This window comes from Caretta caretta, chromosome 1, assembly GCF_965140235.1.
Source record: "Caretta caretta isolate rCarCar2 chromosome 1, rCarCar1.hap1, whole genome shotgun sequence".
Lineage (NCBI taxonomy): Eukaryota > Metazoa > Chordata > Testudines > Cheloniidae > Caretta > Caretta caretta.
The window spans coordinates 307,883,093-307,910,827 of NC_134206.1; the positions used below are offsets into that span (position 1 = coordinate 307,883,093).

Genomic DNA, 27,735 nt, shown 5'->3' on the forward strand with positions numbered 1-27,735 from the left:
AGGGGAAATCAAAGAGGACTCCTAAGCATATATTAATGGCCTAGTTCCTGTGTATTTCCTTATCAAATCATCTACAGTGTATGTGTATGAAACAGATTTTAGAAGATACCGTAGATTTTGATAAGCACTCATGTATCTGAGAAGTGATAAATAAGGTATTTAGCACATTGATAGCTGAACACAGGGATGAGAATTTAGGCTTAATAGAATATGGAGTGACCAATTAGTTGTGTTTTGTACATGGAGGTTGATGTTCAAGAAAGAAAAATCACCCATATGGATTTAGGACAAATGGAGCTTGTAGATACTACTTGTGTAATAATTATAGTAACAGGAATGAAGATGCTTTTTGAACTTACTGTATTTTTTTAAATTGCATTTCATAGATATGCTGCAAGTGTGGCAAATGCAACAGAGGCAAAAAATGCCAGCTCTGATGTGTCCAACAGTGCTGCAGTGATTGTCACCGACACTAGCAGCTACTATGTCTTCTATATTTACGTGGGAGTGGCAGATACCCTGTTTGCCTTGGGAATCTTCAGAGGTTTACCCCTGGTGCATACTCTTATAACAGTTTCTAAAACTCTTCATCAGAAGATGCTGCACGCAGTTCTTCAGGCACCGATGTCAGTCGTCAACTCTTTGAAAGCAGGTAGTCAAGTTAGAAACTGACTGACTTAATTATTTATGCCTTTGATTTTAATTAAAGAGTGCTTCATTCTGTTTAAAGGAAACCATTGTTTTCTTTACCACCTCAGTTCAATTTTAAATGTTTGCTACATCAAAAGTAATGTATGAATCTTGTAGAACATCTTGACTGCATTTTAAGTACCACACATTTTAGATGTCTGCGTTGGTTTTGAAATATCTCCTTCAGGTTTTATAAAAGTTGTCATAAATATAAAGGGAAGGGTAAACACCTTGAAAATCCCTCTAGTTGCTCTTAGGTAAAAAACAACTTCAGGTCTGTGAAGACTTGTGAATTTCCCTGCAGGAGGTTAACTATCCTGCCTTTAGGTAGAGAAAAACTCCAGCTCACAAAAGACAATTCTCTTTTGTCTCTGCTCTGGCCCCCAAGCAGAGACCAAAAAACAAAAACAAAAACAAAACCTCTAACTGCTTTCAGCTTAAAACCTGCTTTCCAGCAGCCCAAAGGAAAAAAAATATTTCCTTTTAAAATCTGTGCTTCTGGTTGAAAAAATCTCAAATTGATCTCAAAATGATCCCATCGCTGTGCCACCATGTCAAGGTTCCTTCCCCACTCTGAAGTCTAGGGTACAGATGTGGGGACCTGCATGAAAACCCCCTAAGCTTATTTTTACCAGCTTAGGTTAAACTTCCTCAAGGTACAAACTATTTTACCTTTTGTCCTTGGACTTTATTGCTGCCACCACCAAGCGTCTAACAAATATATAACAGGGAAAGAGCCCGCTTGGAAATGTCTTTCCCCCCAAAATCCTCCCCAAACTCTACACCCCCTTTCCTGGGGAAGGCTTGATAGAAATCCTCACCAATTTACATAGGTGAACACAGACCCAAAAGCTTGGATCTTAAGAACAATGAAAAAGCAATCAGGTTCTTAAAAGAAGAATTTTAATTGAAGAAAAAAGTAAAAGAATCACCTCTGTAAAATCAGGATGGTAAATACCTTACAGGGTAATCAGATTCAAAACACAGAGAATCCCTCTAGGCAAAACCTTAAGTTACAAAAAGACACAAAAACAGGAATCCACATTCCATTCAGCACAGCTTATTTTCTCAGCCATTTAAACAAAACAGAATCTAACGCATATCTAGCTAGATTACTTATTAAGTTCTAAGACTCCATTCCTTTTCTGTTCCCGGCAAAAGCATCACACAGACAGAGAGAGCCTTTGTTTCTCCCCACCCCCCAGCTTTGAAAATATCTTGTCTCCTCATTGGTCATTTTGGTCAGGTGCCAGTGAGGTTATCCTAGCTTCTTAACCCTTTACAGGTGAAAGGCTTTTTCCTCTGGCCAGGAGGGATTTTAAAGGTGTTTACCCTTCCCTTTATATTTATGACAACAGTGTAAAAAAACCATAAAAACAGACAAGAGCTGAGTTCACTTTGGATAAAACTATTGTATAAGATACACAGTCAGCTCTGCAATAAGTAACTGAAGGTCAGATTCAGATACCCTTACTCCAGGTAATCCCACTGAAGTGGATGGAATAAGGTGCTACTCAGCATGAGTAAGGGTATCAAAATCTGTCCCTAAAGTTGCTGGAGATTTTGTTACATAACTAATGCAGTAAGTGCCACTGTCATCTGTGTATAAAATTCCTGTCCTATCCTCATTTACTGGACTATACTTAAAAGTAGATAGCAGGAGACACTAGTGAATAGAAATGGACCAAAATGAGTCTCCATTTCATATAACTCCTTCTTATTACTAATTCTCTCTTAACATCATTTTGCACATTAAGTCTGCTTGGAAGTCAGGAAGCTGATATTTGGAAATTAAATACCATGCTAATGCACAGACTATCCATATCTATTTCAAAATCTATTGCATGAGTGGTGCAGCCTGTCTGCGTTTGTCTCTCTTCCCCTATCCCATCTAAGCATGCATCTTCTATTGCACTAACCTATTCTGCATTTTCCTGGGACCTCACTAACTAAAATAAAAGCTGTAGGGCTAAATTCAGCCCTGTTGTAAGCAGATGTAACTCCATTAACAATAAGGGAATAGCACTTATGCCAAGGCTGAGTTTAGCACAAAAACTTTAAAAACATCTCTCAGTTAACATTTCCATATGCAGAAAACCTATAGTTTTAGTTAAAGCTGACATCTGTAGAACATATTCATGTAACAACGAGTCCTTTGCCTGTTGCTTTATTTCTGGTTTTTTCCATCTGTAGGTGGAATACTTAACAGATTCTCTAAAGACACAGCCATACTGGATGACGTACTGCCACTTACAATATTTGACTTCATTCAGGTTTGTAAAATCAGAGTTCTAGATATATTTGTTTATTTAGTCTTCCCCTGCAGTCACACAGCATGGATAACATATCATATTAAATAAAAAGAACTAAGCAAAAAATTAGAACGCAACATTTAGCTTGTTAGATTCCCCCCTTCTATTTAGCTGTAGGCCATGATCTTAGCAGGATTCAGGAAACAATTGGACATTTAGATGGTTGAATATCTGCAGAGTTACGGTAGTAAATACTTTTTAAAAAGGTTTTGGAAAGGATATAAATTCCTCATGCTTCAAGCCAGCTGCTAATTACTGTGGGTTTGGTGGAAACATTGCCTGTGGCGAGGTTGTTCCATAACCTGCATACTACAAGGCTACTTCCTCTGAAGCAACTGGTACTAGCAACTGTCAGAGACAGGATACTGGACCAATAGACCATGGGGCAGATCCAGTGTGGCAAGTCTTATGTTCAGGAAGAATATATGAAACTTCTGGAATTATAGTATTTTGACATGTCAAGAGGCAACACTGTATTAAAAACTATATTGAAATGAGAGAAATATGCAGCCGGATTTTGATGTAGCCCAGGAGTTGTGTATTACAACTTAGGAGACTTGACTTTAGAAGCCATCTAAGGGTCCATGCTCAGGCCATTGAAGCTCTGATGCATAATGGTGAGGCTTTGATTTTGATAAGGAGACCAGTTTACTGTCTTAAATGTTCTGGTTAATTTAATTCATGTACCTAGTACAGCTGGTTGGGAAATTTCCATCGGAATGATTTTCCAGTGGAAAATGCCCTTTTCACAAAAATCAGCAGTTTTCCATGGGAAAGTTTTAATTCTGAAAAAAAAAAATCAATATTCTGTAGGCAGAAAATGAAATTGACAACAGCTTTCCAGGCAGGCAGCCAGCAAGAAGAAAAATTCCATTTCTCCTGAAATGGAATTTCTCAGAATTTCTGTCCCATAAAAATGTGGTTTTTACTTTTCATCCCATATTGAGATACAAACTTTCTTGAAACCTTGAAGTTTTCCAGGGGACAGAAATTCAGTTTTCTGAGTTTAAATTATAGGTTAAAGGGAGATTAAATTACAGTCTGTGAAGGGGAAACCCTGCTTATATTCTATACAAGAAATACCTATTTAGAAGGGAAAAGTAGCACCTACACAGAGCACTCAAAGGAGGTTCTCATAACTAAAGAGTCAGTTATGAAATGTAACTTGTATCTCCTGCTGGAGCAGTCAGTCCAAGATCCCATTTCAAACCAGATAAGCAGTATTTAGGATTTCAAATAGCCAACCTCTTTACATTTGTATAACATAGTAGGGATTAGGCTTTAGTATAATGTTATTCATTATAGTGACTTCACAAAACTACTTGAAAACATGTACATTTTTAAAATTATACTTCTAGATCTGCACTATTAAAAATTGAACTTTTTATGAAAATACAAGGGCGCTTATGGAGCTATGTGTGATATGGTTCGCTGTGGAAGTTCCACTTAGATATACAACTCCATTTTATACATTAGGATGTTTCAGGCAGGAAGCACCCATGTTCAGACTAAGAGGGTGCTCCTCTCTCAGAGGCCGCAAACGAGATATCCTGAGCAGAGTCGTGATTTCACACTGTTTGTTCTTGGACATTACTTTTCTCATTGTATGCTTAAATGTCCCGTTTTAGTTTTCTTCTCTGTTTTCCATTTTCCATTAACATTTTGCTTCAGTGACTATGATCCATGAAGCCATTTCCTCTCCAGACTGTGGCCCAGATCCTGAAAAGTAACTCCCAGTGGGAGTTAGGCAGCTAAATACCTTTGAGGATCTAGGCTTGTCTCACTTTTCTACTTCTATTACTCATGCAGGCAAGATCAGATACAAAAATGGCACAGCAACAGTAAGGACAGTGTAGCACAGATTGATAACCTCTGCAGAATTCGAGAGAATGATAGGAACCTGTGTTAAAGCAGGGCCATCACGGGACTGTATGATTCCATGTGGAGTCTTTGATTTGGGAGTTATATAATTTGTCTGAATTTCAGATGAATGGTTCATTCTCCTCTTAAGATTAGAATGGTTGTTACATTCTGCATTATGAAATAACGAGCAAACACAACTCTTGCATTATCACAAACCAGTGCAACACAGCCTGCAAAATTATAACCCATGCTTCATCAGCCCAAAGATTCACCTCTTAAAACAAATGTAAAATACAGTGAAGTATCTCATTGTTTACCATTGCAGCTGCTACAATAGGTGTTTGTCCATAATCCTTGGTGCTCCTATTCAATTGCTTAGATTCCAGATGAGGATTTTTTTTAATTAATACTTAAAAAAAAAGTGAAAGATAGGAAATTTTTCCCGAGAAAAATTTATGTTAATATAGTGTTTGTGAAAGACACCAGACTGAGATAATCGGAAACTGAAGTCCTCTCGTACAGTCACAGACATCAAGAGCAGCAATTGTGCAAATTTCTTTCCAGCGTGAAAGTTAATTCAGTGTCCATGGCTATTCAACCCTCACTTTCTGCTGAGATTGCCAGTTGTCAGGAGGTTTTATGGTGATATGAATACTTGTCTGCTAGAAAATTATTTGAGACTACAATTTCAAAACTGAACAGTTTTCAGTCACTTACTGACTGGGCCTGGATTCAACCAGTGATTTAGAGGTGAAAGTTATCACCTTTTTTGCAAAGCAGTTCTTGCTGTATCTAGAGGCCACTGATTTACTTGATTGAAGTATTGAAGTTGAATAGTACATAGGCCTCAAGGGGTGATTCATCACCAATCTCTAACCTGTAAAATCAAAATGTACTGTATCAATACTATTTTTTCTTTCCTCCTACAGTTAATACTGATTGTGACTGGCGCCATAATAGTAGTCTCAATTTTAATGCCCTACATATTCCTGGCATCAGTGCCTGTGATAGGAGCCTTTATTATGTTAAGGACATATTTTCTCCGCACTTCTCAGCAGCTGAAACAACTGGAATCTGAAGGTATGTGTGATGCTTCTCTGGGTACCCACTGCTGTGAGTCACCTTGTTGCCTCCAGAGCGAGAGAAACTTGCCTGCGACAGCTGAGCGATAGCTCCCCATCACAGCCAGCTTGTCATCCCCTCAAGTATTCTCATCTGGGTTACACCAGCCTTGCATTTGTTCTGTAGGTAGTTAACAGATGCACCCCAGCTCCTGAGACCCTTCCAAGTATCCCCCTGTCACTGGTTACTCACAGAAATACCAGGTGTGCTGTCCTCAAAGGAACAGAACACACCAGCTTGTTAGATTCAACTCAGGGCCAATACTTTGATTTACAACATAGCACTTCAATATATTTATAGTTAAAACAAGAGTAAGTTTATTATTAAATAACAGAGATTCAAAGTGTTAGAAAGACAAGGTATTGGAAACAATTGGTTACATATCAAATAAAACCATAACACACAATCTAAACCTTAGACTAAACTAAAATTATTTCCTTGTCTTGATAATTCTAGCTTATCCCAAAGTCAGCATTTTCCAGCAAGGATTGTTGAGATCTCTTTTTCCCCCAAGACACAAGCCGTTCTCACAGCTTGTCCCCTCAGTAAAACCGTACAGGACTGTCTGCCTTGCCTCCTAGAAATACCCACAAAGTTCATTGTCCTTACTCAAGATAACCCGCTGTGGCTTGTTTTTCCCCCCTGTGTGCCCCTCGCCTGTTGATTTCACATCTCTTCATTAATTTTCGACTTTGTGTGTAAATGGAACATATATTGTATTAGGTTACATCAGAGACAGGGAGAGAGAAGCATTTCTTGTGTTAGAGAAAACTTGTTTCTTCACCTCTGTTGGTGACACAGACTTTAAGGACACACATTTCTGGTACACACATTTAACTCCTTAAATATCATCCATACAAACATGTTGCAAGATTATGAGGATGAGGATGACATAAGCTTTTATTAGAGACCTTACATGACACTCTTTGGTGAACTAAAATGTTCATACCAGACTCAGGAGACACCTGTAAGCTCCTTGCACTCCCTGTGTACCCCTTTGCCAGCTGGCATTAAGAGGTTCTGGGGTCACAGTAGAAGCAGCCACATTTGTAGACACCAAAACCCACAACAGATAAATGGAGAAGCAATTTACCCTTTCACCTTTTCTTTGCCTTCTCTGGTGCAAGATTCCATTGTCTGCAGGAGCAGAACATTCATCTCCCCTGATAGCTTATGCTATTACTCAGCCAGCAAATAAGGAGTTCCCTCCTGCCAAAGAGTAAGGAAGAAAACAGATTTAAAGTTGGGCATCACTAGTGCAGCTGAAAATAAATAATGACCTGAAATACCATTTTAATAAGATTAAATGTACTTGAAAATTTGAGATCAGGCTTCGTTGGTGCTCAGCACCTCTCAGGGATAGGTCCTTTATGCAGAAACATATTTAGAACATGTAATGACAATGCTATTTTAGAATTTTAGAAGCAAGGATTTGCTGGATCATTTATTCAGACAATGTTGTGGCTTCAGGACAGACCTTCAGCTCCTTAGCATCTCAGTCATGAATGTCAGATATTGATGATTACCTTTGCTTTTGGTTAGGGACAGGCCTGAATTGTGAAGTTCAGAGGGATCATTACTACTTTTGATGTGTTGCAAAATTTCTATTACAGGTTTGTTGTACTCTGCAATTCAGAGCAATGAGGCATTCTCTATTTGTTAAAAACCTTGCCTTGCTTAGTTTGCAGAATATTAAGAAATTCATTTTTGTTGGTTTTCCTCCTTGTGATATCTCACTATAGCAGGGATTTCTACAAGTAATTATACTGGCTGCAAAAAAATTAAATGTTCACTCATAGATTATACATTGAATGGAATTTCATCACATTTATAGGACCACGAGTACCATATATCCTGTTCTATGAGTATGTTGATGGTGTTTGTGAAAGAAAAATAAGATACGTATAATTTAAACAAATGAAGATAGTTATATTATTGAGTGGGGTTGGGCTTTTAGGTCATTTCTATTCTGAAAGGTACTGAAGGATGAATGTTTACAGTGTTTTTAATCTAAATACTTTACAGCCCGGAGTCCAATTTTCACACATCTTGTTACAAGCTTAAAGGGACTATGGACACTAAGAGCTTTTGGGCGACAGCCATATTTTGAAACCTTATTTCACAAAGCGCTGAACTTACACACAGTGAACTGGTTCCTGTACCTGTCCACACTGCGCTGGTTCCAGATGAGAATAGAACTTATTTTTGTCCTCTTCTTCATTGCTGTGGCATTCATCTCTATTGCGACTTCAGGTACAGTAACTTTACTGAGAGATTAAAATGAAAGCTTTGCTTCTGTTTAAGGGGCCAGATTTAGAAATTATTGCAGGATTGTAGTATAGGCTGAAAACAAAGCATTAAAATAGCAAATTTATTGTTATTCTATCAAAATATTGTGAGTTATCAGTTAAAATAGAAATGAGGTAATTATTATTATCTAAAATCTGATGTTTTACAGAATTGGCTGAAAGGGTTAATTTGAAAGTAATATCCAGTGAAGAAAAAACTTGTTAAAGTGAACCAAAAATTTCCTACTCTTTACTGTAACTATTAAAAAAATTCTCTTATGTTAATGCAACTGTGCACCCCCATACCAATAAATGTACACTTACATGGTGCTCTTAATCTGTAGAGCTCATAGCTCTTAGCATAACTAGATTAACATTACTGTTCCCATATGAGAAACAGAAAGATTCAGTGAACTGGATCAGGTCACCCAGCAAGTCAGAAACAGAACCCATGTTTCCTGACTTCCTGCCTAGCGCTCAAACTACTGAGAGTACAGGTTAGCACCTGCCACCCAGAATCCCTGAAATGCTCACAACTAATTATAAAACTATGTATGTTATATGCTCTCACCATCTCACTCATTGCTGAAATGCTGCCACTGTTGGATAGAAGTTGGCGGCCTTTGACCAGCATAGCATCTGTACAGTTTAAGATGGAAGGTGAACATCTAAATGAAGCCATAGAGAAAATGTTAGTTAAATATAATGCATTTCTTCAGAAACAGAATGCCCCAAAGCCTGTCTGCTTTGGTTTCTCTTTGCATGTTAAAATTATTGAGCCCCGTGCAAAACACAGCAGTTTTACTGAGTTTTAATATATGTTATTGTTATATGTATATTTCAGTTCTTGTTCATGTGCATTTGTCCCCCTCTCCCAAATTTTACATTGAACTTTGAATTCAAGTCAGTAAAATCAAAGCAGATTGCACACAAAAGCATGAGTTTTACCTGATTTTAGGGAGAAAACCACAACCCCCCCCCCCAAACTATTGCATTGCACAGCTCTAATACTAGTGAATCAGCAACAGCGCTTTCAGACAAAAGATGTGCTTAGAATGCTAATGCATCCTTTGCCACGTTAGATTTCAGGACTTTAGTATGGGAGCCACATTTGTGCATGGATTGGAGAGAAGGGATAGACCCTTCTCCAGGTTGAAACTGATTTTTTTTTAACAGTTCACATAAAAAAAGGACATGAAAAAAATACATGCATCTTATGGTGGCTATTTGCAGAGCCCTTCGACAGAACTATAGCCGTGTATTAATTCCTAGAATTCTCCTCAGTTCTCTATTCTGCATTTTGTATTGAGAATTTTCATGAAAGAAATACAGTAGTTTAAAAATAACATATTAATCAGAATAATCTTAAATACTGAGTATAGAAATGATTGAGTATTTAGCTGAATTTCTTATTTAGTTAATAACATCCACATTGTGCTAATTAACACATTTGTAAGAACTCATTAATTTGCAAGGCAAATGTTGCTTGATTTTTACTTGTCCAAATGCTTTCAAAATAGCATCAATAAATATTAGGAGAGGGAAAATCAACTCCGTAAGTAAGTCAGTTTCATTTATTTGAATATCATCATTTACAAAGAGGTTACCATTAAAGAGTCAAGATTTAACAGCAGCGGTTCCCACAATAGTGGTAACAGTATTAGAGATACCAGAGTTAGGGTCCTGTCTTATCGGGTACGGAATGCCACCTGTGAGATGCAAAGTCAGGAGGCATTTCCTATTCTGAAAATAAGGGAAAATCCAGATATTGCAGATACCATTGTAAAGTAATTCTTGGAAGATGTTAACTTTAAAGATGACCAAAATACCTGGACAATTTCATTGTGATGCTATACTGCAAAAAGTATTACACCTAAATTTGTTATCCATGGTATTTAGCTAAATTTTTTTCTCTAGGACAACACAAAATATAAATTGTTTGATGCCTAATCCCATTCTTATTGGGATCAATGACAATACTTCCGCTGACTTCAAATGACAGAAAGATAGGCCCTTGGCTACCTGTACAATTATATTTCAGTATTTGTTATATTTTAAAATTGAGAAAAACAAAATATTAAAGACAAAAAACATTAATTAAATATTCTTCCAGATATAGTGTTTTAAATTGATCCAGACTCTATCCAGAATGTGGAGTGCCAAGGTTTTGAGCTGTGTCAGACAGGAAGTCTCTCCTTTGTATATTTACTTGAAGTTCTACTGCCAAGTATTGTATATTACATGTACAGTTTTCTAGCACTGTGATTACCAGAAGCTTGACACAAACTCAGGAGAGAAGGAATTTAGAAGAGTCTTTTTTGCATTAGTGTGGCAGTTTTCTGCAAAAGTGTACTGTAGACTGTTTTCAGATAGTTTGGCACAAACTATACTTTGCACTTAACAATCTCCCTTTTCATCTAAGGAGCTCAAAGCACTTTACAATCATCAACTCCAAGACAACAAACTTCATTAAGGTGGAGTTAACTCCAGACCACCACTTTGCACCATCTATAATCATTACTGTGCAGCTAGATTTCAGACAACACATTTGGATTTGGATGAAGTTTTACAGTTGTGTATTTGAATAATTTAATTTGCAAATTCAATAATGTTGTGCTCATTTAGCTGCATTAATACATTCAGCAAAAGCAAAGTTCAGATATTCAAATTTCATCTGCCCAGATTCATTTTTTTTCATTTTATCTGTTTTTTAATGAGAAGTTACACAAATTTGTATTGTAATGCTCTATCTCCTTTTACACCTTTAAAAGGGACATTATCAGCTTAAAAAGAATCACTGTCTGAAAATGTTTGCCTACTTTACTTAAAACTAATATTTCAGGGGACTAACTGAAAAGTTACAGGGAAAAATCATGAGGAAGCAATCTTCACTTTTCCCCCTTGTTTGTTTATTTTGTGTAAGCACTTTGTATATAGTCAAGTTCATATTACTCAGGAACACAAACACAATTTTAATAAATATGAAAGTTTGATTGTGCGTATAGATATAGATATGGGCAGGCAGACAGAATGGTAGGTGCAGTACCTGAAACTACTCTGAATTTGTTTTCTGAAACTGATCAGATTTTAAAAGGACCGTGTTCCTTTTTATTCTTCAGATTTATAATTACTTTGATAAAGAGAACAAGTCTATAAAAAAACGTACAGGAGGTTATTTTTTGAGGCAATGGACAAACCAGAGGAAGGTAGCTGTAGTGTAACCAAAACTTTTATCCAATTTGACATTTTAAGCCCTGTATGCAATGGCATGTCAGATTCAAAACAGAACCATGGAGGGATTACAGTACTCATGACAGTCTGTGTGAATTTGCTGAGCGGCAGCTAAACCCTACTGATATTAATGACCATCAAACAACCAACCCACAAAAAGTCACAGCACCAACTTTCAGTAAATAATAAGAAAAATTCGTTCTCAATTTGGCCAACAGACGAAACCCCAATCTTCAGTTTGTGGACTAAGCAGTTTGAATTATCTTGGTGGTGGTAGCATTAAAATGGAACTCTAGTCACAAACCTCTCCATAATTAATTCTTTTGACATCTGGATGTGACAGATGAGGCATTTTATAGATACCTAGAGTCTAGAATGAAAAACTTGAGGGCAAGTAATTAAGGTCACATAGGGCCTGAACCTGTTCCCAATTTAATTCAGTGCTAAAATTCCCCATTAACTTCCATCAAAACAAGAGCAGATCCATAAGAATATAAGAACAATCATACTGGGTCAGACCAAAGGTCCATCTAGTCCAGTATCCTGTCTTCTGACAGGATACTGGTGAGGTGCCCCAGAGCAGAATAGGTAATCATCAAGTGATCCATCCCCTGTCGCCCATTCCCAGCTTCTGTCAAACAGCAAGTCTAGTATCAATGTCAGGAGTAGAACCCAGAATCCCAACTCCCAGTCCTTTGCTTTAATTGCTAAAACATGCTTCCTCTTTGAACAGCGGCAGTAAAAAAATAAACACTTTTACTGGACATTCACATTTTAAGATATACATACCCATTTTCTCTGCTAGCCATTGGCTTTTTATTTGCATGTAATCATATTTATAAACAGTTTTCCCCCCTGCCTGCAGGTGAAGGGCAAAGCAAAGCTGCCATTATTCTAACTTTAGCCATGAATATCATGAGCACCTTACAATGGGCAGTAAACTCAAGCATAGACGTGGACAGTCTGGTAAGTATAGAAAGCAGCTTGTTTTTATTATTATTGTTTATTATTATTTGTTATTATTATTACTACTTTTCAGTAAAATTGTCTTGTCTTGTTTACTGGTTTGTTTTTGAACTATGTGGCTGCAAGGCAGATATACCAAAAACCTCCACTCACAGTTCTGCCAGCAACAGTCATACTTTTTCACTGCAGAGACTAATTTGTGTGGTGATTCCGAGTTCAAAGTCCACTGGAATTATATATGTTGACAACAAATAACTTCATGTGGGACTTCAAAAAACAAAGCCAGATAGATTTGAAGTAGTGAGTGGAGAATGTCAAAAAGGATTGGATTTGTTTTGCAAAGACCAGGGCTTATGCAATGCTTAATAGTCTATTTTAGGAATTTATACTGCCACCCAGCGGTGGGGCATACAAGCAACTTCCAAATAAAATTAATAGCAATTGTGAAGGCCCTAGTGAACTTCCTGGAGTGTTTGTCACTTCTTCCTTTTTGCTACATAAAGTCTGCTTGGGGTATGGGTTTTGTTTTTGACTTTGATTAATTTACCTCTTCTAAAGATTGATTTGTTTCAGAGTAATTTGTATTTTTATTTTATTTATTTAGGGTCACTTATGGGGTTTTTTATGGGGAGTAGAATGTTTGACACAATGTTGACTCACAACTATCTAAACTTTTTGAGAGACAAGGTGGGAGAGGTAATAATGCCTTTTACTGGACGAATTTCTGCTGGTGAGAGAGACAAGTTTTTGGGCTTACACAGAACTCTTCTTCAGGTCTGGGAACAGTATTCAGAGTGTCCCAGCTCAATACAAGGTGAAACAGATTGTTTAGCATGAAGGAGTTAATACAAGTTATAAGAGACCATTCAAGGTGAAATGGGCAGTTCATACTGGGAATAAATTTTTGAAGCTGAAAAAGTAGGCTGAAAACTCCTAAAAGAGTATGTTTGCTCATGCAATTTCCAGCCTTTTCACTTCTGACTAGAAACTTAGAAGAGTGAAAAGGAGGTAGGGAAGTTATCAGACTATTTCACTGTGTTAATTGCATCTACCTTGAATGATGTGCACTACATGATCTACTTTAAAACATCCTACTTTAACAACAACATCCTGAGGCACCTAAACAATTACACCAATGGTATCTTATTAAATAAAGCCTGCGAGCAACATTACCTAGTTCCACTTTCTCCAACCCTTTGATCAGTTAAAACCATTTCAGCAAGAGCTTGGGAAACAGGTGGGTCCTGACTAGATCTCTAGGTCACCAAATCTTGGTTCATTTGCATTCAATTGTTTTTTTTATAAAGGATGGGAATGGTTGGTGTTGGGGATAAAGATTTGCCAATTTGTTATTTTTAACAAGTCAGTTCAGCCACCCGTTCTGAAGCTAACCCTTAAGAGCCAAAAAGATAGGAATTAACCATCTACAACATATGGTCCCTCTGCAACATTGATGACTTGTGGTCATCTAGAAACATAATGTACCCAGAGAGGTGTATATTTCTCCCCGTCCACAATGACTTCATCATAATTCTGCTCTTCTATTACATCAGACCAGCGCGTCTCCTTGAAAGGTATGTATTCTTATTGCACAAGAACCTTGTGAAACCAGCTAAAATAGGAATACCGCTGCCTTCAAAACTCTTAAAAATATTGATACAACCTCTATGGCAACAGCTTGTTTACCATAACAGTAAGATGCATAAAAAGGCAACTCTTTCGGATGGACTGGTGTTAACCAAAACATCCCCTTGTTTTATGTTAAGGCATGAATGTGATAGTAGCAATCTCTCAAAAATATTTCTATTCTATCCATCCCCTGTCCTATTTGTAAACTTCTTTTTAACTCCAGGAGACACAGTAAGGCTCTTTTTTGCAGAAAACAAATATGTACAAAAGTCCTCTTCACACACTATACCTTTCAGTGTTATTATTAGAAACAGAAGATGGAGCTGATATTTCACAAAGGGAACACTAGTGCCTGTCCTAGCCTGCAAAGAGTGTTTGATATAGTAGCACTTAAGTAAGGAAGATTTCTCTCTTTATTACTATTTTTAATGACACATTGCTGTAAAAACATTGGCTGGTAATAGCAGCCAGGCAGTAGCAAAAACAAATCCCCATGTTTTTTGCAGAATTCTATGAGCACTTCCCTATGCACATAAGTAGCTCTTTCACCCCCTGCCCCCCGAAACATTTGCTATCTCTGTGATATTGGTGCTTCTGAAGTGCATCTATTATCAAATCAGAGATGGAAAAGGGCCTGCCTCCATGCCAAATCTACTCTATGCCTCTTCTAGTGAAGGGTTGCTCCCAACACTACAGTTTCTAATGCCTTTGTCCAGTCTAGTTTTAGATGTCCCAAGTGAAGGGATTTCCACAGCTTCTCTGGAGGGCTTATCCCTCAGGCTAATAGATCTCACTGTCAGGATTCTTCCCTGACATGCACCCCCCTTCTCTCTCTGCTAGCAGACAAGGGATAATATCACCACAGTCTCAAGGGAATATTACATTGTACTGCATATAATGATGTGTATTTATTATTCTTAATTCTCTGTATTACTTACAGCCACCAAACAGGTATCTGGTCCCCACTCTGCTAGGGTTATACAAATAGCTAGTAAAATATCTTGGCCCCAGAAAGCTTACAGTCTTGTTGCCAGAGCCTGCAAAGATGTAAACATGTGCTTAACTTTGTGTTAACTTCATGCCATTGAAATCAGTGCACAAAGTACTGACAATTCTTTTTCAGGATCAGGGTCTTGGTTAATGGCAAGATGCAACAAGTGGATGAAACAAACAGATGGGTGGTGGGTGGGAGAACAGTCATATGAGCATGTGTATGCATTGATTGAACAGTGCACACAATTGTGAAGAAGAATTAGGGAAGTACAATAGGAAAAATACATGTCCTACACCTAGACTTGGGGCAAATTTTAAAAGCAAAAACAGTGTTAGTGTTAAGAGTTGAGTCTGATTTTTCATTTTCTTTTCAAAAAATCATTCTTAACTTCAGATCTTTGGATTTTTCCTGTAAAAATGTGATAGTGAACTAGATAGAGCAGGTCACAAATTTAAGTTGTTCTCTCCCGCATTGAAAAATTGAATTTTCAGTAACCTGTGGAATTTGTTGCCAGGGGATGTTGTGAAGGCCAAAAAGTATAATTGAGTTAAAAAGATTAGATAAACTCATGGAGGACAGATCCATCAATGGCTATAGTCAAGATGGTCAGGGACACAACCCCATGTCCATACACCTCCAACTGCCAGAAGCTGGGACTGGACGAAAAGGGATGAATCACTCAAAATTACCTGTTCTGTTCACTTCTTTTGAATTATCTGTTACTGGCCAGTGAAGACAGGATATTGCGCTAGATAGACCATTGATCTGACCCAGTATGGCTGTTCTTATGTAACACATTTTGTTGAAAATGTCAAGCAGCTCTAATTTGAAACAATTTCACTGAGATTTTGAGAGCTACAAAGGTAAAACCTAGGCTGCACTGGAGGCTGTGAGAGAACAGTAACAAGGCAAGGAGGTTTACTCTGTGAATCCCAAGCCCTTCTTTCTATCACACCTGTGCATCCGAGGTTGGTCTGTAGTATCAATCTTTTTTTTAAATTGCCAAGCATAAGTGAGGAATCTGTATACATCAACCCCATCTTCAGTTTTCTTAACAAGATTCCTGAAATAGTTCATAGCATTAACTCTCCCAGTGATGTTGCTAGTTTCTACATATTAAACTATGGGATTTCCTCACCATTATTCAGATTATTTAGCACCCTTATTATGATAGTATTAGCCTTAGCACACAAGAAGCAGCATACCAACCGCTCTCTCTTATCTAGAGCACAGATGTCTCAGCCCAGGGTCCTAACAATTGATAAAGATTTATTTTCTTTTTGATGGCTCTTTTCAGTGTTTGCTGCTTGATCAGGTCTGTTATCCTCTTTTGGCCAATTATCAGTCCACTCTGGTACCTTCTCTTCCTCAAGAGCAGAATATCTCTTGTTGGGGACTAAACTGAATCTTGCACATAATGTTTCCCTTCCATTCTTAATATATTTTCTCAGTGCACAGTTCCTCCCCTCTTTCTCCTATGTAACTCTCTCACCCATTATCTTCCAGAAATGACGACTTTGCTCTAGATAAAAATATAGCCCTTATGCAGGGCAGGACACATTGCATAGCTTTCATATGAGATCATGCTGGATTTCTTCATTCTCTTTCCTCAGGACATTACAATTTGAAATCCCTCAACTTATGGTGTACTCTCAGACTCCAGACACTTATGCCTCTTATCAGAACTTTCTTGGGAATGCCCATAGAACTTACCTGTTTGTTCTTTGCTGCTTAACATCTTATTAAATATTAGACTGTCCACAGATAAGGTACAGCTGAAAACACTATAGGTCTTTCCTTTTTAGGCAATTCATATTATGAATAATAAGAAGAAGAGGGTACAATCAGTCAGTAAAGCTCTAGAAAGGACATGGGTATTATTCATTAATACCTTTGCTTGTATATATCCACTGGAATCTATGGTATTACCATTGGCTAGAATTTTAACTAGTGTTCTCATCTGCTTCGCCGCAATCTCCTTTAATCCTTCGGCAACACTAACATCTAAGATGGGCCAATTTGAGGGTTTCATAGCAAATTTTTAATATTTCTCATGGGGGTGTTTCCCCAGCCATTCCAATAAAAGATTGTAAGTTCAAGGTGACCTTGCTTGGCTTCAGCTGCTAATGCCCTTAATGGTCTTTGAAATTCTCTTTACACTGTCTCAAGGCTTTATCTGCTTTGCCGCTTTTTATAACATTTGGTCAACCTAATATCCTTCTATTGTTTCATTTATTAATATCAGTTAATTAGATTTCTCTCCTGACTTTGGTCATTTCTGTCAATATCTTTTTACTTGATTTTAGCTCTTTTTCTTATCCCACCAGCAACTCCTGTGATATTTTTAATTGAGCTGATTTTTGTTTTTTCCTCCACAAGGAAACAGAAAATCTGTTTTCCACTGAGTGCTGCCTTTGCAGATAAGGCCTGAGCTAGACCCAGAGGAATGTTTTAATGCTTTACAACCTCCTCCTTCATTTATGTGTACCTTGTAGTAGCAGTGCTTGAACTGGAAAGTGGCAGTTCCTTTTATTAGGAAACAATAAATTGTCATGCATTCACTATTGCATGCCAAGATCACTTTCCTAAGGAAATATTAACCCCCCCCCCCAAGGGAGACACTAATAACCCACTTGCAAAGTGTCACATTGCTCTACCCCCTGTACATCAATAAATGATTAAAGTAAGAGATTATGAATCATCTTCCTCCAGGATTCTAAGGCTAGAAGGAATCACTGTGATCATCTAGTCTAACTTCCTGTATAATATAGGCCGTAGAACTTCCCCAAAATAATTCCTTTTAAAACTAGAGCATATCCTTTAAAAATATCCAATTTTGATTGTCAAATTGTCATTGATGACAAATCCACCACATGACTTGGTAAATTGTTCCCGTGGTTACTGACCCTCGCTATTAAAAAAGTATGTCTTATTTTCAGCCTGAATTTCCCTATGTTCAACTTCTAGTCATTGAATCATGTTGTACCTCTCTGTGCTAGAATGAAGAGCCCATTATCAAATATTTGTTCCTCATGTAGATATTTATAGACTGAAATCAAGTCAGCTGTTAACCTTCTCTTTGTTAAGCTAAATAGACTCAAGCTGCTCAATCTCTCACTATAAGCATGCTGGCCGCTGCTTCTTGCGGCTCCCATTGGCCGAGAATGGCAAACCATGGTCACTGGGAGCTGCAGGCGGCCGTGCAAATGTAAATAAACTGTCTGGCGGCCTGCCAGCAGATTACCCTGATGAGCTGCAGGCTGCAGGTTGCCCACCACTGCTCTAGACTCAGGCCTGCCAAGTGTCATGTGTATCACATCAATTGCTTTTGGCAGGCTGCACTGCATCTTCCCACCTCTCAGGGAAAGGGAGAGAACTACTCCACCTCTCCCCTCCTCCCACCACCCCATCCTCCTGAATTAGGGCAATGTGCACTAAAATATAAGGCAGGAGACCATATATAGCTTTTCCATTGATTGCCATTAATATTTCTGTGCATAGCACAACTCTTATTATCCAAGCCCTCGTATGCCTTAGCAGGGGAAGGCAACTATAACTCACCCATTTCACAGATTAGGTAACACTGACGTTTCACAAGGAAGAGCTAGACATAGTACCCAAGACTGGAGATGTCTGTACAATGGATTTAGCGGTTTGTTGGAAAAATGTTGAAAAATGGAAAAAAAAAATCCATTTCAGGTTGGACCATAAATAAAGTTATTTGACATTTTTGGTGAATCAAAAAGTTTAAGAAAATTGTTTGGGGTCTAATGAAGTGTTTCATTTCAACAAAATTAAAACATTTCATTTTAATTTGGACCATTTGTAAACATTTTTGGATTTGTTTGAAATAAAATTCAAGGAAATTTTAAAACTAAAAATTGTTTCAACCCAGAATAATTCAAAATGTTCTGTTTTAAAATGTCAGAACTAAATATTTTGATTTCTTCTTATTCCTGCCCTCCCGCAATGATCAAGCTGGTGAAATCAACACAAATTTGCAGAATGTTGTGGTATTGCCAAATCGGCATATTTCACCAAAAAGAGTTTGGGCTGAAAAATTCCACTCAGCACTATGAAAGACAGAGCCAGGTTTCATTCATTTTGCTTTTCAAGAAGATCACAGTCTGCTCTCTGAAGCAGGAATCCTGAAACAACAAATCATTGTGTGACACACTGGAAAATGTCTCCTACCTCCCTTTCTGGGCTGATCCACATAGAGGATAACAGATGCCTTCCACCACCAGTTAATTCTATAACTGAAATGGAAGAGGACTGTGCTGTGTATGTGAGAGTTGTGGGTGTGAATTCTCATGAAAATCCATGTGGGTAATATATATGTAAACCCTTCTTAAGTTAGTGTGAGGATCCTGATAATGATTTTTTCTATTGCAAAATTTTATATTTAAATTTGGATGTTTTACTATATTTTTTGTATTTCTGTTAATGGAAATTATTTTTGATCGTCTCCAATCCGGTACCTTGACGTCACATCCTACTCTCCTAACTTCATTTGTCTTAAAATCATTCCACTTTACACCTGTTGTCTTTCAAAGAACACTCATCTCTTCTGCCTCCAGCCTCTGATGTCTGTTTCATTGAATGCAGCTGCTTCCAGACCACAGAGTGTAATACTATTAGTACCGGTTTCAGAGTAGCAGCCGTGTTAGTCTGTATTCGCAAAAAGGAAAGGAGGATTTGTGGCACCTTAGAGACTAACCAATTTATTTGAGCATAAGCTTTCGTGAGCTACAGCTCACTTCATCGGATGCGTTGGAGTCTGTTGCATCCGATGAAGTGAGCTGTAGCTCACGAAAGCTTATGCTCAAATAAATTTGTTAGTCTCTAAGGTGCCACAAGTACTGCTTTACTATTAGTACACTAGTTTAATAAATTTCACTTTGGTGCCAAACGTTATGTTTTTATCGGTCCATAATTTCGTTAATTTCTGTGCAGCACTTGTGGCTAAGGCACATCTCCTTTTAACCTCATCCTTTCTGGAACCGTCAGCACAGATTAAGCTTCCTCGGTTCACATGAGATTCTGAATTCACTGCTGCATTTTAATGTTTTATGTTACTTTTTCCAAGATGCAACCACTTCGTCTTCTTGGCATTTATTGTAAGTCCGAGTCAACTACACCACTTGTCCAAGGTACTGAAGAGAGTTTCATCATTAATTCAAATGTGTCCACCAGTTGTACAATGTCATTTGCGTAAACAAAGGAGTTTACCTATACATCATCCAGTGTCACACTCTCCAACCCATCTAATGTTCTTAATGTCCAGTTTAAGAATGTGATGAAAAGCAGTGATTCTGTGCCCTCTTGTCTTACACCAAACTTTGATTTGAATCAGTTGCTTAATTTTCCACCAATTTTGACTACATTGCAGGAGTCTTCACACATTGCTTTTATAATTGCAGTTATCTTTTCTGGAACTCTATGTGATTTTGCTACTTTCCATAATACTTCATTCCAAACTAAATCAAATACTTTCAAGAAGTCACTGAAAACAGCAAATATCGTTAATCCCCTTCTTGCTATCCCCCCACAACCTTGGAGGGGCAGCAAATTTTTTGCCTGGGGCAGCAAAAAACCTAGAGCCAGCTCTGTTAGCCAGTCATCTGGTACCTCCTCTTACTCCCATACCTTATATATTTTTTCCTAATGCTTTGATAGCACTTGTCCCACCAGCTTTTAGCAGCTCAGCTGCTTACAGTGCAGATTACAATGGTGGGATATTGCAGAAGACAAGACAGATGCTAAAGAAAATAATGCAAACACAACAAAAGTCCATCTGACCGAGAGGCTGACTACTGACTAGGTGGCAGGACATCATGTGCAGGGATAAGTCCAGGCTGGGCTTAACGGAGGAACAAACCATGGACAGAAATGAATTATGACACTGAACTGCTCCCCATGTTTGTAATGATTAGGGTGACTAGATAGTAAGGGTGAAAAATCAGGAAGGGGGTATGGGGTAATTGGCACCTATATAAGACAAAGCCCCAAATATCAGGACTGTCCCTATAAAATTGGGACATCTGGTCACCCTGGTAATGAGGCTCCAGGATGAAAAGAAGGGAGATCTAAGAACTGTGTGGGGTATTTAATTGTAGAGTGTGTTTGATGAGACAGAGCAGTATGAGGGAGATCCAGAAAGTAGAAGACCCTGCCTTTTAGACACCAAAAGGCTGGAACTGAATGTACTAAATGTATCTTTCTAGAAAAGGAGCCTCATTCTTGAAGGTATTACATTAGCACTTATTAGCACATTGCTTGTGAGCTATTAGACTTTTTATCCTGTAGGTTGCCAGGTTAATCCTTATGGAGCTGGTCTGGATTCAAAAGCTTCTCCCACTTAATGGATTTTGGTGTGTCTGAGTTCCAGTTCACACCCCATAAGCTCACCATCATGCTTTGCACTAATTGGCAGACTCAGAGCTGCCCAGAGATTCATGGGACAGAAAGAAGGAAATAGACCTGTTATTCTTAGAGCAAGTTTCTTTTTCCCCTACCACAGCAGGGTTGATGCTTGCCCTGCTGCTGCTCTGGAGTAAACAGGCAACTTGATTTAAGAGGGCTGCCAAGTCAATACCTTTCATGAGCATTAATACTCACAATACTTTGTTTTGTTGAAAGAACATGTGCTGTATGCTCCCCCATGTTATGTGGCATAGAGAGAAACACAGGATGGATGTTAGGGCAAAGTACCCGAGGAGGACCCCAGATAGAAGTAGACTTCTAAGTACTTGTGTAGTAAGATGAATCCCATCATACCACAGTCCAAGTGCCATCAGGACCCTTTGTGCCACATATGCATCAGGGTGCACAAGTAATAAGTGGGGGCACTATAAAAGGGGACGGAATCAGGGAATATCTGTCAAGCTTGACATTTTCCCTTTACAAAACTGTATGAGAAGGAGCACATGTTCAAGTCCAAGTTCAGCATTAACTAGTATGAAACATTCCATTCCTGCAATTAACAGCATTACCAGTGGCTCCAGACACACACTGGAAACCTAAGCAACTATACCTTGAGTGCCTACAAGATTTAATGACAGCACAGGGTTTGAAAAGTTATTGTGAGAAAAGTTATTGTGCCTAGCTACCCACACCCTGACTGAAGAAAATCAATGGGTTTTTCTGCACAGCATTAAGCTGTTGAACCAATGTTCCATTGTGTTTCCTGGTCACACTCCATATGACCTCAGACAGCATGTTTTCCAGGGGATGATACATTGCAACATCACAACTGAATGCCATGCATTTCTGCTTTGGGTTGGGTATCGTCCCTCTTCCTAGCAGGAAAGCATATGGGCATTTTGAGATTAATTATTTTATCAATTAGTCTTTCCATTTTCTGGGAGTTGACAGTACACATGTATTATTCATTCTGACATTAAGAAGAGTTTCAGAGAGCCAAGCTAAATTAGAGAGATAATTAAAGTGTAAATGTTATTAAAATCTCAGACGAGACTAAACATAGCATATTATGCTCTGAGCATTTTTTTTAGCATTAAGAATTAAATGTACTGTATTTTTCTGAAGCAAAAGTTTGGGAATTCAGAAACAGCAGGCAAATTGCTGACTGAGATTACAGATAAGGAGCATACTGTTACACAAATTCAGTCAGTCATAATGATTGAGGTAAAGCTTCTGGATGAAAAGGAAGGATGATTATTTTTGTAAAATGTTATTGATATTTATACACTGGTGTGTACAGGTCTAAATCATAATGCAAGTGACAGAGCCAGCCAAGCCATATTCTGAATATTTCTAAAATATTCAATTGTGTAAAATATCTGCACATATGGTGTAGATGATAAATCTTCCAGTAAGAGTCTCAGACAGACAGATGAAATTATATGTCTTTAGGCTTTCCAGCAGATTTTCATTAGTATGTAACAGTAGGATGGCTTAGCCACTATCTCGTGGATAGTTATGGGGATTCAGTTCTTATGGGCAAGTTACTTTTGATTGATTCCCTCACATCACACTTACTGAAAGTGCCAGGGACCTCATTTTACGGGCATTGTATTAACATCTTTCTCTCAGATTTGAAACTTTTGTGTCTCTCTCTCAGGCTGGCAGATTAGAAGGAATTATCTTTTGATATCAGTCTAAATTAGTGTAGTTTTGCTTCAGAGAAAAGAGCTATGAATGATCGGTGTACATTGAATGAATTGAATTTGACACTTTTCTCAGTTGTCCAAACAACTTTGGTTGACAAATGTAGAGAAAAAGAGACTGCCCAGCATATCTAGGATCTAGGAGATCTAACCCAGGTGCCTTTATTTAAAACACAAAGTAGATTTCAGAATGTTACCTAGTAGGTCTCTTCAGTTTTTTCTTGCAGTAAATGAAGTTGGAGCACTATCTTGGTTATAGAGCTAGCTGCAACTCTGTGCCCTTTTCTGGTTCACAGAGTGCATAGCCCCCTTTCCGGTTCTCTGCCCCCTCACCATGCCTTCACCACTCTCAGGGTGGAATCCCAGGATTCTCCCACTCTTAGACCAGGCCCCAGGCTTCCACTGTGCTTACCCAGCAGGTCTGACTGGTTTCAGCATCGGCAGTGTTACTCTTTAGTAGGTGTGATCAGTGGTAAATTCAGTGACCCAAAACAACCTTCTCAAACTAAGAAGAACAGTTTAATCTTTAGGAACAGAGCATAATATAAGACAAAAATAACTTTGTGAAAAACAATAAAGGCCCACCATACCTATCTTACTGAAGGCTTGCCATCCTTTGGAAGTTTAGGGTAGCCTAACTCTTTAGACCAAACAGGTGTTCATGGGTGTTCCCCACAAACAGCTTCCTGACAACCAGCTGGCCTCCAGTCAGAAAGAGTCTTTTTAACTCTTTATTGTCCCTTTGATCTGTTCATTCCCAGCATTGGCAAAGCTTTGTAACTTGGCTGGCACCAAGGAAGTAGGTTCTTCACAGTTAATAGCTCAGGCTGTGTCTCTTAACACCCTTGAAGTGTTTACCATAGAGTGTTTTATCTGGAACCATTGTTCCATCTTCCTGCTTGTTTTTTTATTCTATTCTATATAGGTTTTTATACCATGCTCATCATTATAGTATCTGAGCACCTTCCATTAGAGCACGCAGCAATATGACTACACAGGTCACATGCTTGTTCTGTCATCCACTCCCCCGAGGGAGAAGTGTGTGGGGTGGAGTGGAGAGTCTTGTTTTGGTAGGGTTTTTTTCCCTTCAAATGTACCTTTTGGTATGAGTTTATTCTAGAGAAGGCAAAGTCAAAGAAATGTGGCATGCACGTGGAGAAGAAAGTGATGAGGTTTGTGATAATCCTTAGCTCCTGGGGAATTCCCCAACAACCTATTATTAAACTAAACTAATAATATATTGTGACAAAGTTCCTCCTCTGCCTTGGTGGGTCCTGCACTTATTGGCGGATTTGCTCGGCTCAGAGGTGCATGGCAGCCATCAGTTTGGCCGCTTTTGTGGCTCAAATCTGCCGTTCACTCAGTTAGCCTCATCACTGGCCAGCATGGGGAAAAGGAAGAACAATCCCCACAGTCTCTGCTGATTTACCTAGTGGATCGGGGAACAGGCCAGAGACCTTCCCCTCTGGTGGAACCCACAATCCAGGTCAACTCCTCTGGTATCAAGCATGAAGTTGGAGGGATGGGGGGAACCTGGGCCCGCCCTCTACTCTGGGTTCCATCCCAGGGCCCTGTGGATTGAAGCTGTCTACAGTGGCTCCTGTAACAGCTGCATGACAGCTACAACTCCCTGGGCTACTTCCCCATGGCCTCCTCCCAATGCCTTCTTTATTCTCACCACAGGACCTTCCTCCTGATAATGCTTATACTTCTCAGTCTTCCAGTAGTATGCCTTCTCACTCTCAGCTTCTTACACCTCTTGCTCCTCGCTCCTTGCACGCACACCACAAACTGAAGTGAGCTCGTTTTTAAACCCAGGTGCCCTGATTAGCCTGCCTGTCTTAATTTATTCTAGCAGCTTCTTGATTGGCTGCAGGTGTTCTAATCAGCCTGTCTGCCTTAATTGTTTCCAGAAAGTCCCTGATTGTTCTGGAACCTTCCCTGTTACCTTACCCAGGGAAAAGGGACCTACTTAACCTGGGGCTAATATATCTGCCTTCTATCACTCTCCTGTAGCCATCTGGCCTGACCCTGTCACAATATGCATACAGTAAGTATCCCAATAACCCAATGTAGCCATAGACTAATTATCCCAATAATCAAGTCACATACAGTATTCATAAGGTATTACAGAGCAGTTTCCTAAATAATTACCGAGCAGCTCCATGCCCTTCACAAGCATATTAGTGCAAGCAAAACTGTTGGAACTATTGATTTTCAAAGGCATGAATGGAACCTAGCTGGCTAGCTCCCCTTGGCTTTTAGTGTGAGTTAGACCTCTACATTCCATTTCTGCCAAACTCCCTCTCAATGCCAAATTCTGCTCTTTAGTCATGCAACTTCCACTGACTTCAGGAGGAACCACCACAAGTACCCCATGGGCAGAAATTGGCCTCAGGAGCTAGTTAGTCGTTTCTTATTTTTTAAAGAAAGACCTCTCTCTCTCTCTCAATCCAGTTATGCTGGAATCAATCTTCAGTAAGGCCCAGATCCACAAAGGACAATACTTAGCATTGAAATGCCTAACTTCTAGGTGCCCAGAAAATCAGAAGAACAGTAATGTGATCCACAAAGCCTGAGTTAGGTGCCTAGACTCCCTATACAATGCATGGTGAGAGAGAGGCACCTAAAAATGCCACCCACAAAAGGCAACATGCTAGGCAAGGAGCTGCCTCAACTAGGGAACTTTTACCCTGAAAACGTCAGTGCTGAGTTTAGGCTTTTGCCGGGTTAGGCAGCAGCTGGGCAGGGGTTTTGTGGATCACAGTGGTGCCTAAAATTGGGAGTTAGGTGCCTAAGTAGCTTTGTGGCTCTGGGCCTAAGTTACCAAGGCTTTCCATTATTTTCAGTTCATTAGTTGGCCCTCTCCCAACACCATTTTCATACATTATATTACATTCACACAGATTTCAGTCAGTAGTGAAAGTTAATATCATTTATAAGGATGGTATATTTTGTTGATTTCTGGCAAGATATATAATGATTGAGAAAGGTAAATCTTTGACCAATGGTTAAAAAAAAAAGAATGCCATGCCTACACTTAAGACTTCTCTGTTCTTCTTTTGAGGAGATACTATTCAAACCTACAAACTGTGTTTTTTAATAAGCTTGTAAAGGAGATCTTCTCCTTTACAACACTTTGAGATAATTTGTCTCATTCACTTCTAAAAATAAATAGCAGATCCCTGGCAATTGTTACAGTAATACTCCTACTTCATTTTCCAAACAGTGTCGCTGCTGTGAGAGTGGGAAAATCAGTTTACAGTAATGATTGTGTCACAGAAAACGTAATTAGCCTTACTCCAAAATTAATGAAATATAACAGCAACAGGATATACCAAACATACATACCCCAATGTCATTCATAATGAAACATCCAGAAATGGCATGTGGGGAAACAATAAGTTCATATCTATTTCAATGCTCCAACAATCATTTACTAACAAGAAGCAGGCTATGAAGTCTATTCAGCCTGTGATATGTAACAGTAATTTGCACTTGCATGATTTCTGTTTGTGTTCAGAATGCCTTACCAACAGTATCCAGCTGATATATGGCATATCTTGTTGTGCAATGGTATCAGAGATTGTCTCTTTTTAATTAAGCGGATGGCTTAATAAATTTATCTTGATAATTTGTTTCATGATAATGTTGCGGCTGGGAACTCTACAGTGGTGTCCATTGGTGGGGAGGAACTCCCCTTCCCAAGGGTTTTGTACTTGCACAAAGTTCCATAGGCTACGGAGCTCGGGGGAGGAGGACATGACCAACCACTTTTAAGCAGTGGTCCCATGCTAAAATCAGTCTGGCTGCTGTTGTAGCATCGCTCCAGCTGCATGGTTGCAGTGCCAATCAAATTGGGCCCGGCTGCCCCTCTGTCCAGACAGAGGGCTGGCCAACTCAATGGTGGCTTCACCTGGCATATGGAGAGTCTGTTCCTGTACAGAGGAGCACAGGGGAGTCCACTGAGAACTCGACTCCTGGCAGCACCAGCTGAAATACTGTGTTGGTATGAGAGAGAGGGGAGACTCCCTGGTGGAGGGAGACTCAGGGTACCTCTGGGAAAAATGGGGCGGGGACAAGAATTTGCCCCCCTTCCAGAATTATCAGAGTTGGTGCCATTGGCATGACAAGAGGGATTGGACTTGTGAGAAGATACAAAGAATTTTGGTAAAGAATCAAATTCTTCCTATTCTCCCTTTCATGTCACCATGATAACTGTGGTGCTTAAACTAGGATCCAGACCTCAGTTTTTCAAGAGCTTTTTATCCTAAATTTGCAGGCTTCCGAACACCTGTTCCTAACAGAAAACACTGTTAATTCAGCAGTGCTTCACTCATTGTATGGGGTGTTTCCTGATGTGAAGCTGTTTGCCCTGTGGAGTAACAAGCTGCATTGACTTCATCCTCAAAGCTTGTAAATTCCTCCAACTGGAGATCTACAGTTGTCTGGAGCTTACATACTCTGCTTCAGGTGCCTTTAACAAAGGCATAATACATTTTAAAAAT

General features: G+C 38.9%; 1 protein-coding gene across 1 annotated transcript in view; it reads left to right on the plus strand.

Annotated features, from left to right (window-relative positions):
• The window catches only part of CFTR (CF transmembrane conductance regulator), a 145,073-nt gene that overhangs the window by 81,640 nt on the left and 35,698 nt on the right, over positions 1–27,735 (plus strand). Inside the window, exons 17-21 of the mRNA XM_048848868.2 lie at positions 387–652; positions 2,884–2,963; positions 5,795–5,945; positions 8,013–8,240; positions 12,372–12,472. Coding sequence (XP_048704825.2) covers positions 387–652; positions 2,884–2,963; positions 5,795–5,945; positions 8,013–8,240; positions 12,372–12,472 — 826 coding nt within the window. The remainder of the gene's footprint in view (positions 1–386; positions 653–2,883; positions 2,964–5,794; positions 5,946–8,012; positions 8,241–12,371; positions 12,473–27,735) is intronic.